Source organism: Bombyx mori, chromosome 1 (genome assembly GCF_030269925.1).
Source record: "Bombyx mori chromosome 1, ASM3026992v2".
NCBI lineage: Eukaryota > Metazoa > Arthropoda > Insecta > Lepidoptera > Bombycidae > Bombyx > Bombyx mori.
The window spans coordinates 15882990-15902960 of NC_085107.1; the positions used below are offsets into that span (position 1 = coordinate 15882990).

General features: G+C 34.1%; 2 protein-coding genes across 21 annotated transcripts in view; both read left to right on the forward strand.

Annotated features, from left to right (window-relative positions):
• The first annotated feature begins 974 nt into the window (after positions 1–974).
• On the forward strand, positions 975–3486 carry LOC134199734 (uncharacterized). The gene is made up of 2 exons (XM_062671243.1): positions 975–2074; positions 2349–3486. Exons 1-2 carry the CDS (start codon positions 975–977, stop codon positions 3484–3486), a joined length of 2238 nt encoding a protein of 745 aa, XP_062527227.1.
• Positions 3487–5761: 2275 nt separating this feature from the next.
• Positions 5762–19971, forward strand: part of LOC101743001 (GRB10-interacting GYF protein 2) — a 53716-nt gene continuing 39506 nt past the window's right edge. For 11 of the 20 annotated variants that reach the window (XM_062670293.1, XM_062670308.1, XM_038013608.2 and 8 more), the window contains exons 1-3: positions 5762–5903; positions 15169–15455; positions 16805–16937. In XM_062670293.1, the coding sequence (XP_062526277.1) occupies positions 15217–15455; positions 16805–16937 (372 nt within the window). In that variant the 5' untranslated portion in view covers positions 5762–5903; positions 15169–15216. Of the gene's footprint in view, positions 6276–14866; positions 14973–15168; positions 15456–15698; positions 15828–16804; positions 16938–19971 lie in introns of those variants that run through there. The other 9 variants (XM_062670299.1, XM_062670305.1, XM_062670314.1 and 6 more) reach the window with 5 other exon arrangements.

The window sequence follows — 19971 nt, forward strand, 5'->3', positions numbered from 1 at the left end:
TATGAAAATTATAGAAGCAATTAATTCTAAAGTAATGCCTAAGGTTCAGCTTAATGAGCTTCAATTTAAACTAGAAAGATTTCAAAACTTATTGACCGTTTTTGATGAAGTTCAACGAAAAATTGAATTATTGAGCGAGGATACTCTAGAACAAGAAAGGCAAATACAAGAAAGGGAAACAATGGAAAACCATTTTTGTTCCTTAATCGTACAAGCGCAGAATATTATTGAGAGCTGTGTGGATGCTCAAAACCTGAATGATAGTAGTCGTAACGATGGTTCTTTAAATTCATTTGAATCCAAATCTAAATCTCTTAATATTAATTTGCCAACAATAAATTTGCCTAGTTTTGACGGCAATTATTTGAAGTGGCTGGAATTTCGAGATACTTTTCGTTCTATGGTAAACGAAAATGAGTCAATTCCGAAAATTAATAAATTTCATTATTTACGGTCCGTGTTGGAAGGTAGTGCCGCGGTAGTGATAAAATCAATTGAGTTTTCATCGGAAAATTATGATGTAGCATGGGACCTACTTTGCAAACGATATGACAATATGTTATTTTTTTGTAAAATATTATTTCGTATGCTAATTGTTGGAAAAAGTTACGGCTTTCTATTCAATAGCTTTTTTGCAATACTTGTTAAAGTGTGATTTATGTATAAGAGATATAGGTTCATGAAAAGTGATTGTATACACAGCTATTTTATTAGTTTTTTGCCGACTATTCCAGCTATCCGAGCCGCAAAGGAAACCCCTGGATCCCAACCAAAGCACCTGCGCGTATATTTATCGTGGAACAAAGAGAGCTTAAGACGGGATCAGTGACGGACTGGACTAAGCGACTTGGCTGCCGCTGTTGAACACTTACAGCGGCCTTTATGGTTTGGTTTCTTAATTTAACATTTATTAACTTCGTTTCTGGTAATTGTTTTTGATTTATTATTCGCCCATTTTGTTGCAACTTTAAATTATGGCGGAATTGAAATCATTAATTCAGGAACGCGGTACGATTAGAGGAAGAGTAACTGCCTTTCAAAAGTATATGAAAATTATAGAAGCAATTAATTCTAAAGTAATGCCTAAGGTTCAGCTTAATGAGCTTCAATTTAAACTAGAAAGATTTCAAAACTTATTGACCGTTTTTGATGAAGTTCAACGAAAAATTGAATTATTGAGCGAGGATACTCTAGAACAAGAAAGGCAAATACAAGAAAGGGAAACAATGGAAAACCATTTTTGTTCCTTAATCGTACAAGCGCAGAATATTATTGAGAGCTGTGTGGATGCTCAAAACCTGAATGATAGTAGTCGTAACGATGGTTCTTTAAATTCATTTGAATCCAAATCTAAATCTCTTAATATTAATTTGCCAACAATAAATTTGCCTAGTTTTGACGGCAATTATTTGAAGTGGCTGGAATTTCGAGATACTTTTCGTTCTATGGTAAACGAAAATGAGTCAATTCCGAAAATTAATAAATTTCATTATTTACGGTCCGTGTTGGAAGGTAGTGCCGCGGTAGTGATAAAATCAATTGAGTTTTCATCGGAAAATTATGATGTAGCATGGGACCTACTTTGCAAACGATATGACAATACAAGACTTCTTGTTAACGATCATTTAAGGGCATTGTTTTCATTTCAACCTATTGCTAGGGAATCCCATCAGTCACTGCGTTATATGATTGATTATTTCACAAAACACTTGCGAGCTCTAGGTACCCTAAAGGAACCTACTTCCTTCTGGGACACTTTGATAATTTTTATGATGACAACAAAACTAGATGGCGCCACAAGTCGCAAATGGGAGGAGCACAGGAATTCATTGACTAAGCCGCCTACTCTTGAATCGTTTTGTGAATTTTTACGTAATCGTGCTGATGTTTTGGAAACTGTACACTTTTGCAAAACTGAACAACCAAAGACTGATAAACACGTTCAAAGTAAAGAACCAAAATATACTAAATCTTTTGTTGCTGCAAATTCATCGTCTAAATCGTGTATTATTTGTTCAAAAAATCATTTTCTTTATGAGTGCGATAAATTTAAAAATATGAATGTAGATGCAAGGTTGAGCCTAGTTAATAAACATAAATTGTGTTCCAATTGTCTTAAATCTGGTCATCGTCCCTCTCGTTGCTTCAGGAAAGGCTGCCAGATATGTAATGCGAAACATAACTCGTTATTACATAAACAATTGCAAGAGAATGGTAACGTTAACACAAACAACAACATACCTTTTTTTTTTTTTTCTCGGGCCGGGGCCGAACCTCCTACTAGGTCCCCGCGCCTAGGGGGCACGCGGGGTATGTGAGACTCAACGATCTGCAAGTGTTGAGCGCAGATCGAAAGAAGAAAGCAGAAACAACAACATACCTAACCCATCTTCTTCTTCTCAAGGCGGTAGTGCCAATGAACAGGTGTCGCTGTCTGCAATGATGCCTGGTCAAGTGTTGCTTTGTACCGCTCAGGTGAGAATAGTTGATCCGAACAGTAATATAACTTATCTCGTGAAAGCGCTTCTCGACAACGGAAGCCAGGCGTCTTTCGTGACGGAAGAACTACAAAGAAAGATTAACTTACCTATTTCTCATCAAAATCCTATAAAAGTATTGGGAATTAATAACACAGTCTGTGCTGCATCACAAGTGTGTAACATAAAAATACAATCACGGGTCAATTCTTTTCACATGATGGTATCTTGTCTGGTCATACCACATATAACAAATAGATTACCTAACGTCGAAATAGACACGTCTACGTTGAACTTACCTGCGAACATTGAGTTGGCTGATCCAAGCTTTTTTAATCCCTCTGATATTCATATGTTGTTAGGGGCAGATGTATTCTGGGAGATCGTTCATGGTCATCAGATTAAGCTTGGGCGTAATAAGCCTACTCTCCAAGAATCACGATTAGGTTGGTTGATATCTGGGCCAACTGGTGTAGGTTCTGGTTCAGGAGTTCATGACAAAATTTGTAATTTCTTCCGAAATATAAATGAATCTCTTCCTAGGTTTTGGGAGATTGAGGAATTACCCCCTCTTAACAGGCAGAAGTTCTCAAAGGTTGATGAGGTATGTGAATCTCATTTTTTACAAAATACAAAGCGTACTGAAGAAGGTCGATTCTCAGTACTGATGCCTTTGAGTGAGTCGCCTGATAGAGCTCTGGGTGATTCTTTCAATACAGCTAAATGTAGATTTTTTAGTTTAGAGAAAAAACTCGACAAGTTTCCGATTTTGAAAAAAATATATAAAGCTTTTATTCATGAGTATGAACGGTTGGGCCATTTATCACCAATCGAGAGACCTCCTTTCGGGTACTATTTACCTCATCACCCTGTGACACGTGATCAAAGCGAAACTACACCTATGCGCGTCGTGTTCGATGGCTCATGTAAAACCACGAGTGATTACACAGCTTGTAAGGTCGGTAGTGCAGGACGATTTGTTTTCGATCTTGTCACGTTTTCGTTATAATGCATTTGTTGTCATAGGGGACATAGAAAAAATGCACCGACAAATTGAGGTCGATGAGTCGCAGCGCCATCTGCAATTGATTCTCTGGAGGGATAAATCTAATCAGACAACTAATAATTGCGTACAGTGTACCAAAATTAAGAGGCAAAAATATACAGCCTATTATGTCTAACTTACCTGATCTTCGTGTCAATCCAGCTGCTCCGTTTGAAACTTGTGGCACCGATTTTGCAGGTCCCTTCCTTATATTGAATCGCAAATGCCGTGGCGCAACCACAAGCAAATGCTACTTGTGTCTCTTTGTTTGCTTTTGCACCAAAGCTTTGTACCAAGAGGTCGTGAGTGAACTAAGCACTAATGCATTCATGCTCTGCTTACGTCGGTTTATCTCTAGGCGCGGTAAACCACGCACAATATATTGCGACAATGGCAAAAATTATGTTGGGGCGAATAATGAATTGAAAAGAATGCTTAAAGCCGCTAATGGGTCCGTTACTGATTTCGGTTTATGTGAGGGCATAGAGTTTAAATTCAATCCAGCCTACGCTCCCAACTTTGGTGGTATCTGGGAGGCTGGCGTTAAAGCCGCAAAGTTTAATCTAAAACGTGTAGCAGGAAATAATGGTTTAACCTTTGAGGAATTAACAACGTTGTTCTCTCAAATTGAGGCAATATTAAATTCCTGTCCTTTGACACCTATGTCAGCGGACCCCTCTGATATTACACCTTTAACACCTGGGCACTTCCTTATCGGGCGTCCATTGTCGTCGTTACCGGCTCCAACTACAATCAGGATATCGATCAACCGATACGAGCAGTTAGAACGAATGAGACAAACGTTCTGGACACGGTGGTCACGTGAGTTCCTGTGTGAACTTCAGCAGCGTGTAAAATGGCAGAAGAATGGTGAGCGGAACGTAAAAATTGGAAACATGGTAGTCGTCAAGGATGATCAACTTCCACCAATGAAATGGATCCTAGGACGAATTCACCACATGTATTATGGACCTGATGGAATCTGCAGAGTTGTGGATATCAAGACATCAAAGGGCATCGTCAAGAGAGCGTTATCAAAAATTTGCGCTCTGCCCACAGGAGATGCCTATGAGCTCCTTGGAACCTCAGCTTCCAAGGGGGGGAGGATGTTCACGACGTTCAGGGCGAGAGAGGGGACAGGGGAAGGCAGCGGGAGGAGGTTGCGCCCGCGGCCTAAGATTCGTGTTCGTCGACCAGCAGCGTGACACGCGTCAACATTTGTTAATAATATAATGTATTTTAAAAGTAATTAAATAAAACTATCATAATTCTGTCATGCGTGGTTTCTTTTTCACCATCGTCATGAACAGTAAGAATTTAATGAATGTTTCATTAATACGTGTTATTTTCTGTTTTATTATATTCGTAAAAATTGTTTCTTATTGTTTAACTGCCTTTAAAAATTTATATGATAAAAGATGATTACACAGGTCTGTACATTTTAACTTTTATTTTCCCCTTTTGGAGTTGAATGCTGATCTTGTGGTATTTGTAGATTTGTAGATTGATGTAGATTTTTCAAGTACATATTATGTACTTCACACACACAGCTCTCAAGTACATATTATGTACTTGAAAAATCTAAGTACATAATATGTACTTCGATTTTTCATATCACACTCATTTTGTTTGAAAAATCCTTTGGTGTAAATTCGAAAAAAAAGGTAATTTGTAAAAAAAACATCGATATGTCATCGACGTTTTTTTTTACCGATGTTCACTTTTGAAAACATCGATATCCTAACATCAATGTTATATGAGCGATGTTCATCGATACACAAGTTGTTCTAAACATTTGTATTTACCGTCCCACACAACTAATTTAATTCCTACTTACACTGATGCTAATAATAGCCAAAATGGTCAGTTTCCTTCGTTTTTATTATTCATAATCTATAAATAATTAAAACGGCGAACTAAAAAAATGTTATTACTTGATACTGGCTAATGCACAAACCGTACCGGAGGAAAAAAAAACAATTCTATTTATTTTGGATCTGTCTAATGTACAGGCAAAAGTAACATAATCCATACTGCCAGTTTTTAGTAATTTAAGGCCAGAGCCCTATCTGTTAAAAGTGAAATGGAGTAGAATTAGATAAGAATTATTGAAATTAAATTCCATATGGAATAAAATAAAATGGATACGCTCAATGGTTCTGCCAAAAAATTTGTCGGTATAAATAGCATTAATTTAGATTTGTTAGAGATATTTGAATATAGCACGCTGTTTTAGTGTAGTATTTTGTTTGTCTATGGCTCATGTAAAGTGCATGCGTTGACGTTCAAATTAATCAGAGAGAAGAGATTTTTTTCACTTTGGTCCGCCATATTGCTGTCGCCACCGTGCGTGCGTCTTATTGAATCATTGAAGCTCTTAGGTAATTATTGATCCAATTTCGCTATATGTATGTCCGTGTCCCCATTAGCATTTTCTCATTGAATAAAGATTAACTTCAGTTATGGTATAATTTGTTTCGTAAACTATTTTGCTCAACTTCCACCTTGACTCTTGTATCGAGTGTTCAATCTGTTTGCGAGATGTCCAGGAAAGCACACGGTGTGGTATGTCGTGGTTTAATATGCTAGTGGTGTTGTGAACAAAGCCATGCGCTTTCGATAATAGACTATGTGTTGTGATGCCGATTCGGCATGTAGTCTTGCACGTTATGTACAACATGTCCTAATACATATTTTCTGTATCGGGACTATTGTGTAAATCTGCGAGGTGTATGCGAATGTCTCCAACTTGGGTATGCATGTTATTATTCTCAATATCCTGTGCGTAGCTCTATACTTTCAATTTTTTTTCGCGCATGTTTGTACACTAATTGATTTAAAAAGCATGTCGTATTATCCATTTAACACCTATAGTTTTTATAATAGAGAATTATCAGTTAAAATGTAATTTTATTTATATAAAAAGCAACATTTGAAATTAATAATTTGTTTATTTTTTAAAGATAACAGTATCGTTAGTGTTAAAATAGCGATTCTCAAAAAAGATCAATCTATAGTTTGACAATATCCACATAAATAACTACATCTCAAATAAATAAATTATATTTACAAATTAAATAATAAAAATTACATTGTTAAATCACAAACCTCATTTAAAATAATTAACTGTTATGTATAGTTGTTTTCATATTAAAGAACCTAATTTTTTACTATATAATGCCAAAACGCAAAAATTTAAATTAAAAATAGGACCTTGTCATCATTTGATTATTGTAAAAAAAATTAAACAATTAATAAATAATTCACAGATATTCAATAAAATTATATTTGACAAAGAAATTTAAATTAGAAATTTTTTAATGTAATCTCATTATTATCACATCATTAATTGTTATTAAACATCAAAATATAAAGTTCCTATTAATGGAATGGCAGAGGTAGGTTCTATTGCAATATAATGAGATATATGCAATATAATTCTATTGCAATTTTGAGAATAAATTGAGATAGTTAAAAGTTTTAATCCAATTTGAAGGCATGGTGGTGCCCTTAATTATTTATATCCTATGATAGTGTTTTATTATATATCCAAGGATTTCTGAACATGTTTTTTCTTAAATGATTCAGAAACATAAGTGAGTGTATTTATATTTTGTTTCAAAACAATCAAATCTTCATGACTAAATCACATTCAATGAATATTTAACTAGTTATATTATTTTACAAATAGAAATCTAAAATTTACCTCTAGACCAGTACTCTGATAAGAGATTCAATAAACTCTTTAAATAGTACTCATTATTCAAAAGGGTGATGATTTCTTTAAAATTAATGGTTATTTTTAATTAGATAATTACATAATATTACTGTAAATTTTACACCATTGTTTCAAGTGACTTTCACTTGACTTATTATAGTTTGTTAATATTACTATGCAAAAGCCCAAACATAATCATTAAGGTTTTTTTGAATTTGAACACTTGCCTTCACCCTCTGAGGCTGATCATCGATGTAAGCACAAACAAAATTCATGTCTACTTCTCACTCTACTATAACATAAATTATTTGAATGGCTTCGAATCTGGGTGAAACATGGTGCTATCATTTTGATACACACAATGCTAGTAGCAGATCTCAATTCTCCATTTTTACGTTTTCGTTGCTTTGATTAGATGCTAGAATCTTTACTAGATTATTTGGAACCACAATAAACAAACCTTAGAACTTTTCAATATTAGCATTTGATTAAACTGCTAAGTCAATGCAGTGGTGGAGTATATTTGCTACTCTGACTTGCCATTGTGACTAACATACAAAAAAGACCAAAATTATGTTCTTATCAGTTAAAAAGGTAATGTTTCCTTTTTCAAAACAAACTAAACTATTCTGGATAACAAACAACTACAAACTTTTATTTTGTTCAATTTAAAGATGGTTATAAGCAAGCAACTTATTTAGGCAATTTTAAGACAAGCTATTAGCTACCACAGAATCTTCGATTTGCTCAGAGCAGTGGTTAGCACACTTTTTGATAATACACATATGTAACAAATCTAATTCTAATGTATCTCATTTTTTTGAATACATTTTCATTACACCCACTGTAACACAATTAAAAATTATGTGACTAATGGAATTTATGGTCTAAAAGAAATGCAGTGTATATTGAAGGCGCCTTGAAATATGATCTTAATAAAACAAATAGTATTTATGCTTAGTAGGCTTAGATCTGCTGGTGTTTTGTTTGTGTTTAGCTTAGTAAATTAATAATCATTCTTAATATAAAGCTCTTTTACACATAAGCCTCAAATGTAGATTCATGTATATAACGAGTGAGTGATGCATTCTCATCATGAAATTTGATAACTACTTAACATTAGGCGAACAATGAGGTTGTGTGTCTTTCATGATCAAAGAGTTTCTGGTTTCAAAAATCATGTGGAAAATTACTGAAACACACACAAAGAAAACATATTGTGTTCTGGTTTTTGCAAATTGTTCGAAATAACATTCTTCACTATGACATTTTATTTTATAAAATGTTCAAGATAAAATCGAATGAAATGATTTTGTTGATAATTTTTCATAGCTATTATATACATATTATGTATATTATTACTATTTATTCATTATTTTAATTAGAGATTATCTTTTTTTAATGCTTCTGAATGTGCTTGTTATTTGTGGATATAATATAATATAAGCCAGTTTCTGTAAAACTAGTGTGAACAAAAGAATAATTTGTAATATAATCTAAAGTTCAACAAACAAAATTATATTTATTATATTTCATTACATATCAGGACTGTGCTCTTGTAAACACATATTATACAGAGTAACACATAGAACCCAGTAAGACCATGTTTGAATAAGCTCAATTTAGACTAACATTTTATTGCTATTAAAAACTGCTCCATTTATTTATTTGCACAGGCATACTATTTAAAGTTTTAACAAATTTTCGTTATTAGATACTTCCAGTAGCGCTGTTGAGGTCTGATGTGAATATTAGGTACAGTTACTTTAACGCTATTTATTTCCTTGCTTTTTTTTAAACAGCATCGGTTGTCTTAGGTTTTAACTTTTATCAAAGTTACAATAAATTGCTCAATACACATGTCATTTAATAAATAAATGTTAATATCTATATCATACAAAAAATTCCTTTCCACTATGATATGCTGAGCAAATATCCTCATTACGGAAAGGCCCCATCATTACTGAAAAATTAAGATTTTTCAACAGGGTTTGGTCCAGTGTGAAATACAATTCTAACCAGTGTTATAATATTTGACACAAAAAAGAGCTGTTTTGTCCTGTAGGGATATGTCAATTATTTTACTTAATGCTATTGCATCAGAGATTACCAATTTTTGTAGTTATGTTTTTTTCTGTACACCATCAGGCTGAAAGACCACCTTGTGCCAGTTGCAAATAGCAACTTGATGCCAGTGACTATTTACTTTTGTCTAGGTGGCCTGGGTTATACTGTAATAAAAAAACATTAATGTTCATAATTGATTTAGGCTAAAGTGTATTGGAAAAATTTAGTTCAATATTTATTGCTTTGTTGGGAAATAGAACTCGGCACAGCTAATGTTAAGTGCATTAGCATATCTATTAATAATATGAAAACGGACAACCAATTTGAAACTGAGAATTCAAATTGACATTTTTTTATTTCTCTGTTTATTTAAGTAACTAACAAGGTTATATAACATATGAAAGTTGTACATAATCTGAATAAGTACTATTCAATATTTTTGGATTGTGTGAAGATAAATTCATCCTGCAAAATGGATAGTTTTTACTTAGTTTATTTCTGTTCCTTGTCTAAAGTATACATATATTTAAATAAATAGTCATTTTTTCTAGTTTGCATGTGCATTCGTTACTGGCGTGGTGGACAATCTAACTGTGGTGACTACCAGAGTCCATAGACATTTTAGTTGTAGACTGCGACCTGACTGCCTCTGGCATTGCTGATATCCATGAGCGACTTGTCTTCAGATAGACAGTATGTTTGTTTGTTTGCGAAGGAAAAGGAAAAACATTACTTGGATGCTGCCACCGGTCTGAACATATGGGTCTCTACTGTTTTATATAGCTGCTATTCCTGCATCTTTTGAAGGGCAAGTGATCCAGGCCCTACTCGATTAGTTTAACTATGAACATTATTTATAATAACAAAGCCCTACACCCTTTGTTTGACTGTTTCTTTATTATTGTACCATAAAACACACTTGATAATTGATGAGGTATGTTAAGATTTTCGCATTGAAAAAAGATTAAACAGTGTTGGGACGTTTGATTTAGATTTATATACATATTTATAATTTTGGTTAGTTTTGCGCTCAATAATTAATTTGTTAGATCTAAAGTTTATTTTCAATGATTATTGTAAATAGTAAAAGGTTGGTTACTTCCGAGTATGTCGCCCTTTCTTTACTGTTATAGTTTTGATGACCAACAGCTCGTTCATTTATTATTACATACATATTCCAACTCATAATAACGATACTGTACTATTGTTATACCTTTAGGATTGTTATTATTTTATTTATTGTTACATAAATTTAAATATCGTAACCACTCACATTCACAATTTTATATTTATTTAAATAAGTAAGACGACATCACAATGCAACTATATATTGATCAGAATAGAATGATAATGCCTAATCTCTACTAAACGACGTTCATGAACATCTACGAGGTGTAGGCGACACACAATGAGATGTCCTTCATCATATTTATATACTAATGCGTCACTCTTTCGATGGAGATTAATTTGAAATTCTCCTTGTTCTTTTTAAAGTTTGAAAAGTTCAACTTTACTGTAAATAGTCTAGGTCTAATCGTCTCAGTTAGTGAAATTACTTTGCATTCTTAATCCTTTTGTTGATAATGAAAAAAGGAACTCAATTGCTAACATATATGTAGTTACTTTTAATACAACGAACTTTAGATCTTGTCAGCAGCAGGTGATATTTCCAAAGCCAGTGTTAAAAATGCATGTAGCGGTTTAAGAACCATTTTAGTCATCTGTACTGATATCTAAGAGATCTGACATACATATATACTGATATCTAAGAGTCTAAACAAAAGACGCGCCATGTCGTCGAGTTGTGAAGACGAATATCTCGTCATCGACCAATAACATAATTATACCGTGACACACTACGCACAAAGATTAAATCACTTGATTTTGCTTACAAATATTTCTGTCGTGCAGGTAAAGAATTTGTAAGTAATTAAGTAATAAGTACATAAAAATATGGGTTTTGTCATAACTGAATACGTAATGTATTGAGTAAGTTTTACCAATAAAAGAAATGCATATAAAACAAAATTGATGTACATAATTATAACAAAAAAAATCGTTTTCCGGTTTTCTACAACCTGATGTAATTTTTTCCTGTCGACTCTGCTACTGGCTTGTACTCATTATACTGACCAAAACACGTAAAGAAGTAAAGCGCTCATATAGAGAAATATCCTTGTATAAGATTTACACACCAAAAATACAAAACATTATCTGTAGCTGTGATTCAGGAAATGAGATTCAGGACCTGGTTCAAATGAGAGCCACCATAAACGCTTCATGAATAAGTTCAGCAGTCGCAAAAATAATAATAATAAATCTATATATATAAAAATGAATTGCTGCTCGTTAGTCTCGCTAAAACTCGAGAGCGGCTGGACCGATTTGGCTAATTTTGGTCTTGAATTACTTGTGGAAGTCCAGAGAAGGTTTAAAGGGTAAAATAAATATGAAAATGCTCGGAATTAAATAAAATGAAAAAATTGTTTTACCTTTGGTGTGTTCCCCGTGGCACGGATTCTTTTTGTTTGTTTTAAGTTTATTTTATACAAAAGTTTAGGTCTCTTATTTATCGATTGAGGCACTATGAAGTCTGCAGAGTCAGCTAATAATAAATAATGACTGAATCCCAATACATTAAACATCTACATAATATGTTAGATACAAGTAATTCTAGACACTGAAAATATTGACTTTTTCAACATGCAGAAAATAAATTATTTACTACTAGCGACCCGCCCTCGCTTCGCTTCGGAAACTTTAAAACACACATGAAACAAAAAAAAAAAAAAAAGTAGCCTATGGTCATCAGGGACAATGTCGGCTTCTAATGGAAAAAGATTTTTTCAAATCGGTCCAGTAGTTTCGGAGCCTATTCGAAACAAACAAACAAACAAATCTTTCCTCTTTATAATATTAAATAATAATAATTAAGTATAGACTACGAAGAGAATGAATCTAAAGAGTAATTCTAATCTAGTGCAATCTTTAAAAAGGAAATACGAGATTCAACCATTATAGCTAGTGTATTACGTATAATTAAATTGCCTACCAAGATATTAGGGTATTGGGATTGTAGGGTTCTATATTTTGAGCAATGATTATTATTGTAATCATTTGGATGATAGTTACATTGGCCTCTATTGGGAGTTCTCAATAAAGCGAAGTAGTACTTCACGCCTAGCCAAAGAATTGTTGAAAAATCACAGGATAAACGCTACGTTACGTAGTGCTCCCATCTCTAGGCCGTGGTTTCCCAGTACCGTCCAGTTCCATTTCACTTCTAACAAAGGATAGTTTGGATGGTCTATTATAATACTGATCTCACTGATTTGGAATCTCGTGTGTTTATAGTGATACTTTGTTGCTCGCCGTGTATCTTCCGTTACATGAGGAATGCTTTTGGGAACTTTTTGAGTACGATGATGATATAAGATTTTTCTTCAGTTCCATCCGCCAGCAGAGTAGTACTTATTCCGTCTTACCTGAAATCGCTAAATTCGTCGAAAGTGTATTTTCAGAGATAATTTTCGTCACGTACGATTCTGGAATTGTTTCCTCTAGTGTCACATGAGCAGCATGAATCCTTGAAATGTCTTAGAGCGACGGTACTCGCTGTATGTCTTCCTTAACATTAAAAAAAACATTCACTGGGTTTAAATAAATAAACAAAAGTTAATGAGCACACTTGCTTATGGTACTCATATACATTAAAAAAAAATCCGCTGACATTGAATAAATGCACTTTTTGTAATTGATTGTGGAAAGCGTACTTTGTTATGAGGTGTTATAGTTTTATTTTATGGTCATGTCGCAGACCATGTCTTGTACCGTGTCGTTAAATTAAAAGCTTCGAAATAATATTAATATCGTAAAATTATCATTATCGTGTCGCGCAAATGATTAAATTCGAACGGTCCTATAATTTTAAACTTTTTTGATTAGGTACATCAAAAATCATTTCGTTTGTTTATGTAAAGCGTTTCATTTTGATAATAAAGATCATGAAAGTAAACTTATGAAAATGTAACTATAAATTACACGGGTTTTATTAGACATTTCGCTAAAATTAATGTAGATTGATTTTAAAGTATAGAGATTTACATATTTTCTGATTGGCTTAACATATTGTTTGTTCTTGATTCACTAAAGTTAAGTATCAATTATTATACTATAAATTAAAATAAATTAAAGTATCATAAATTTATCAATGACTTAACCATTCATTTAGGTTTAATTTAAGTACCTGGTTATTTGGAAATGTATTGTCTTAATCAGAAGTTATTTGTGCATACAAGTTATTCAAACAAAGAATAGTTAAAAAATAGAAGAAACTATATCAGTCTGTGTTAGACAGCTCTCTTATTTGATTCACTAGGGTTCACATATCTGAAACCAAGGTAAATAAATCGTATGTAGTGTTCAATACCGGGCCCTATGGTTCAGTTCTTTTATTATAATAACTGCAGATAAATATTTCGATTTGAATTGCAATATAACATTTATTTACTCTCAAACATAAACTGGCTTAATTTTCGTAAATTTCCATTTTGTAGTTTTTTGTATTCATAAACCCTACGTAGAAAGTATTTGCATTTGCGAGAATTAAATTTGTGCGAATCAATAGTATTATGCGTTTTGTCGAATAATTTATCCATAACAGATAATTGTTTCTATTTGATGAATCCGTTTGATTGCAAATTGAAATATAGTTCAATTTCGTGAAATCTGTAATTGGCTGGAGCGTTACAATATTGATTTTTGCTGAGCACAAATAGCCCGTTTCAAACAGGACTTGTACAGGTATATTTCAAGGAAAAACGGATTCGTCGACGGAAATAGCTCTGCGAAATGTTGTTTTCTGTTTTGCTATTAATTATCGCCCTCATTCGCCCACGTGTAATGGCCCGCTGGCGATTCCTGTGAAAAACTTGTATATAACAAAGCTTCAACTTAATTTTGCTGATTATTTAATTTCTGCTAAGTTTATGTATATGTTTTTTTGTTGTGTTTTATTTTTAATCTTTTTGCATTCGCAGCGCGTAAATCACACCATTTTTTTTATATTACGAGTAAAAAATGCGTTCAATAATAATAAATGCAGTTCCAGTATCTATATCACAAAATATAATAATTCATAAGCTATGCTTAAAAAATTGAATTTGTTAATGTAGTACATTGAAAATTAAATGAAACTGTTTTAATTTTGTAAATTTTAAGTTCAAAATCGATTCGATTTCGAGAAAACCATATAATTAAATATCTTCAATCTTTAAACTAATCTATCTTAATCTACCTTTTGAGTAAATCGCCAATCGCAAAAAGCTCAGTGGATTTTACAACACAAAGAATATAGCACTGTGCAGCAGCCTTAAAGCCAAAAAAACAAAAAAAACTAAAAAATCTCGATAACTAGACATTTTCTCTATGGTGCTTTCGTTGAAAATGGTTTTTATTTGTACTGAACTTAAGTATCAAAGTACTGCGATATATTTACTTACAATGATATTTTATGCTTATATCAATTAACAGAAAATATCGCAATACAATATTGTTTTGTTATTTCACAAGATACCTCGGATAAACTTAGCTTCGGGCATCCGGCGTCCCGTTGTGCGTCACTTTGGTTTTGTCAGCGCTTAGACTAGAACGCGTTCCGTAATAGGTTAGAGTCGTCTTTAATTATTTTTTTGTAAATTAAGTTCTTTTAACATTGTGTAAAATGTATATGTTTAAATTGCACGTTTGCGACTTGTAATGGGCATAGATCGAATGCTGGTGTATTTTGCAATGCGATTTGTGCGTATTGACGAATTTTAAAAATTAATTTGGTTAACAAAAAAAAACGTTCATTGTTCCAGTTGTCCTGTCTTCGCGCTGCCTGAATTTCGGGTTCAGTTTTCTTTGAAATGGGAGATCGTAGTAATCCAATAAAATTTGGTCCATTATGGCTGCGTAATATGCCAAGGGAGAGAACTGCTTCTTCTCCACCGAATAGTCAGAATCCAAGCTCTGCTACTTCATCGGGTGGCGGTGCTACTAGTCCGGGAGCTTCTGGAGCAACGGCCAGTGGCACACCTACACCATCTGGAACGGGGAACACAGCGAACAATTCTGGGACATCGAAAGTGTTACTGGCGAAATTGAGGTGAGTTTTATTTTCCATAAGCGATAACGGTTTTGTAAAATTATTGCATCTTCACTATTACAGTTCGTAAATAATTTTTGTTAGTGTACTTTCATCATTCGAAAAGTTCCTTATAATTTGATCTCCTGTTATTGTTATACCTAGTTATTGAGAGCGAGTAATGCAGTTTGCGTTGCTTCCGGTGCATATCGATTTATAGCAATGTTAGAGGGAGACAACCGACATCGAGCTTCGGAAATTGTATTTGTTATTCACCCATCAGACTCTGATCGGGAACGACGGATACATTGTAATAAATTTGACAATGTGAACAGTTTGTGTGTAAATGAAAATACAAAGAAGACGAAGCCGTTAGCGGAAAATGTAATTCAGGTTACAATTTTTTTAGTCGCGCTCATTTTTTAATTAAATTAGCTTAGATGGACGACCGGTGATTTCAGGACTCGTCCTTTGTTAATCGATTACCCCCCGGTAATCACGAACATCTTAACGTGAATTTCGCAATTCTGTAATTATTATTTATTATACTGCAGGTCAGACAGGGTGACTACTTTCCTGGTTATATGTAGTTATGTTTGACCATATACACAGTGTAGTCTAAAGGCTAACATTTAACATAAAATAAAACGGAACCCTCATTGTTTATGTAACAGTTTTTTTTACTTTTTCCATTTATAATAAAACATCGAATATATTGCTTTGCATATTGAGAGACACTATTATAAAAAAGTATGTTACTAAGACAAATAATCTATTAACACCAACAGTTTTTGCTTATCCAATGAATTTTATGGATTATACGAACGATAATTTTATAACAGACTTGCTGAATTCTGAGACACAGTGCCGAGTCTTTTGTCATTTAACACTCTTGCTCATAAGAACGTAATTTAATACTATTTTGTGCACATTGCAATAATATGCTTATACAAGTAAACCACTGTGCAATATACACATTTCTCGGAAAGTTGTAAAGTGATCGCAAAGTCTCAATTCCACTTAAATTTGTTGAATTTCATTTTATATATAACTAATAAATGGTAGATACTGACAATCCAGAGAAGAATGATCGAAAATCTTGATTAAATGAATGCTTTGGAATCCTGGATTACATGGGGATTTTAGTTCTCTGTGTTTTATCGAGTGTTCCATGGAGTGTGCTCTAGGGCATTTGCTTGAAATGTTCTCTTCACTATCATCTTCTTTATTTAACTTCCGCACCAACTGCCTTCTGTCTAGATTTCATCTCTACTATCTAAAATAGCTACGTTAATCGATTGAACGTTTCTAGAGGAACATAAAAACCTTGGTATTTTTATTTCATATTTCGTTTTTTTCATTGACAACAGGTACGGAAGGGAAGAGATGTTAGCATTGTATGACCGAAACACAGAAGCCCCAGCTGAACTGAAAGCCATCGAAACCCTTTACCAACCTCGAGGAAAACCACCTGCAGCCCTAGACAACACATTTGAAGAAGAGGTAAGTCGTTTAAATTCAATGTTTCCGAAACTCGTCGAACTGAGACGTGAGAATAACGTTACTATTTTTACTTACATTGTTTTTTCCTATCTATTCACTGGTAGCTTAAGAGGCTATTCCAGATATGCGCGGACGGGTAGGTGAGCTCACGGGCTCAACCTGAGAGCATTTGCTAACACTAGCCTTAGCAAGAGCAGTGCTTCGCAGAATCTACAAACGGATCGGAATCGCGACCCACTGAGAAGATCCGCCGAGAAACTCTGTGGACTACATTATTCTCAGAGTGCATCTCATCTAAGTAGAGTATTATTTTAAATGAATATTCTTAAATAGTAAAAAATGTTTTGATCGCACACTGGCAAATCATTACAAAAAATCAAATTGATCAAATGATTAAATTAATCAATTTTTTAAATGACAAACAGTAGAAGTTATAGTGGGTAGGGCATTAATTAACGGGCGCATAGAAACAATTGAATGAATTCAAATATTTTGTTTCAATTAAAACAAAAACGTATATGGCAACCACGTTTTACTATACCTATGTTCGATGGTGTTACCGAAATAGCGTACCAACCGAAACGCTCGGATTATTGAATTGCTAAGTCATGTTTATTTAATCTATGGACTTCATTGTTTTATCTAAGGGTTGCCGTTAATGAACGATGTAGATAAAATGTAAGTTATTAAGGATGAAATAATTACAGACAATCGCAAACCAAACTTCTCCATGATGATGTGAAAAATTATGGAACTTGGTTTACGAAATATGTTGGATGTTTTTCAGATTACTCATTAGACGGATTTATTATTAACAGAAGGCTTCATTGCCATTCGTTTGAAATGAAATGAAATCAGTGTATCAAAAATCAACAAAACCATCCCCGTTTGCAAAATAATAAGCACCCGACGTACATATATAAAGAGCCTCCCGCGCTTTGTAACGCTCCCTCTCGATATACCTAAGGCTCCCCTAGGTACTGCAATTTGTACCTAGGGCTGTCGGAATTCTGTGGGATTGAAATTGCTATCTTTCGTTGAAACAATACAAACACAGTTTTATAAAACTGACGGATATCCTTAACGCCAATGATACTTATCGCTGTTTACGCCAGATCACGAAATACCAGGTATTAACTTAGAGCCCATACACATCACTGTGAATGCTGTCATTTGAGACACGTAGTTGAAATCTAGATTGTACCTGTGTAACACACGTGTTTCCTTCAAATATGACGGAACGGGAATACTGGTCTGTATAATCACAATAATGCTCTACCATCAGTAAATCTATACAGATTTATATTTAATATAAATTGTATGAATTTTTTTACATCAATCGTTTTACATTGTTATTTGTTTTTTTTATTGACACTCATTCCCGTAAATTAAAACAATCTTTACTAATTCACAAAATCTTTATTCTCTGGAAATGGCAATTTTTGCATAAATACAATAAATATAAGAGTCGTTTTCTATGTTATTTTCAGTATGATTTCACGATTATAAATAAATGCAAATGATATTTCGAAAGAAAACCTCATCTGTTTTGCTTTGGTGACTATGGTCATCAGTGGTCCATACGATTGTCTGACATCGACGGCAATAAAGCTATTTTCATTATCACTGTCGATCAAACAAGTTTTCCAGTACTCTCATACTTAACCAATTAAAGGTAACATTATTAATTAAAACATTATTTCCATTTCAAAATAAAGATTTTGTAAAAGTGCACATACATACATACGTGCATGAATTGTACAAATTGCGCACTGCAATTAAAAATATATCATAGTAGTCACGGTAGTAGTAGGAGCAGCGCTATTAGGGCAAAATGTCGACAAAAATAGTGTGCCCATTTAAAAATTAATTCTGATGTGTGTTTTATGAATAGTGTGTTTAATAACCACAGTATCAAAACAAAAATATATTTTATAGTTATCTATGCGTCACGTCCACAAGAATGGCACTGGAATTACCATTAAGTAGTTAGTTACGGTACAGTCGTGTAAGTATATTTTATGAACATTTAATTAGTTCACAAATATACCCATATTTGTGAACTGACCCGGTGGTTCAGTATTTTTTTTTTTTTTTTTTTTTTCATTCATTCCATTCATACTTTGCATTCCTAGCTGCGGTTACTAAAAGGAGGGGAGGGGAGTAGGGCTGTTGGGACTATTTATTTCTATAATTATTTACATTTCCTTATTCTACCTTCAACCTAGTACATGTACACTTAATCCTATTTACTTAAACTAGGTTATTTACAACAGTAATAATATATTAAAATATTATATGTTATAAAAATTTCTTATGTTCTATTTCTTTTATTAACCTCCTTTATAATTTTTATAGCATATTTTAGGAACAAGTTCCTCGCACAGGTTTTTTTCATTAAATTGGGGAGTTCTCGCGCATGGAGTCCTTGGCCCAGTTCGACCTCTAAGTCGAATCGTGCTGAGCCAAAGACTGGACACTCCAGAAGCACGTGGGCCACTGACTCGTCGACGTAAGGGTCACAGATGCATGCTGGGCTCTCCTTGCACTTGAACCTGGCCAAGTACTCGGAGAACCCACCATGCCCTGTGAAGGCCTGTGCTACCTCCTTGGTCATTTCGATCTTTCTGATTATCCTGTATGCCTCGGACGCGATTGGGAAGTACAGCTTGGTGACTGAGGCCGTTTGTTCGGCGCTGTACCTCCGATCCCATTCGGCGAGCGTGTCCATGCGGATTACACGCTTCGCGAATGAGACCGGACACCGGTCATAGTTGGGTTTCTTCTTCAACCTCAGGGCGGCCGCTTTAGCCAGGGCATCGGCCCTCTCATTCCCCTCAAGTCCCGCGTGAGCCTTAATCCAAAACAAGGAGACGCTCTTGCCCTGCGTTTTGCAGTGACTAAGAGCGCCCCTCATCCGGACCGCAAGGACGTGAAGGGAATCCGGGTCAGCCACTGTCTGAAGGGCCGCCATGGAGTCGCTGAAGATGGCGAAAACGTTCTCTTTTCGCCGGCTGATCTCATTTGCAGCTTC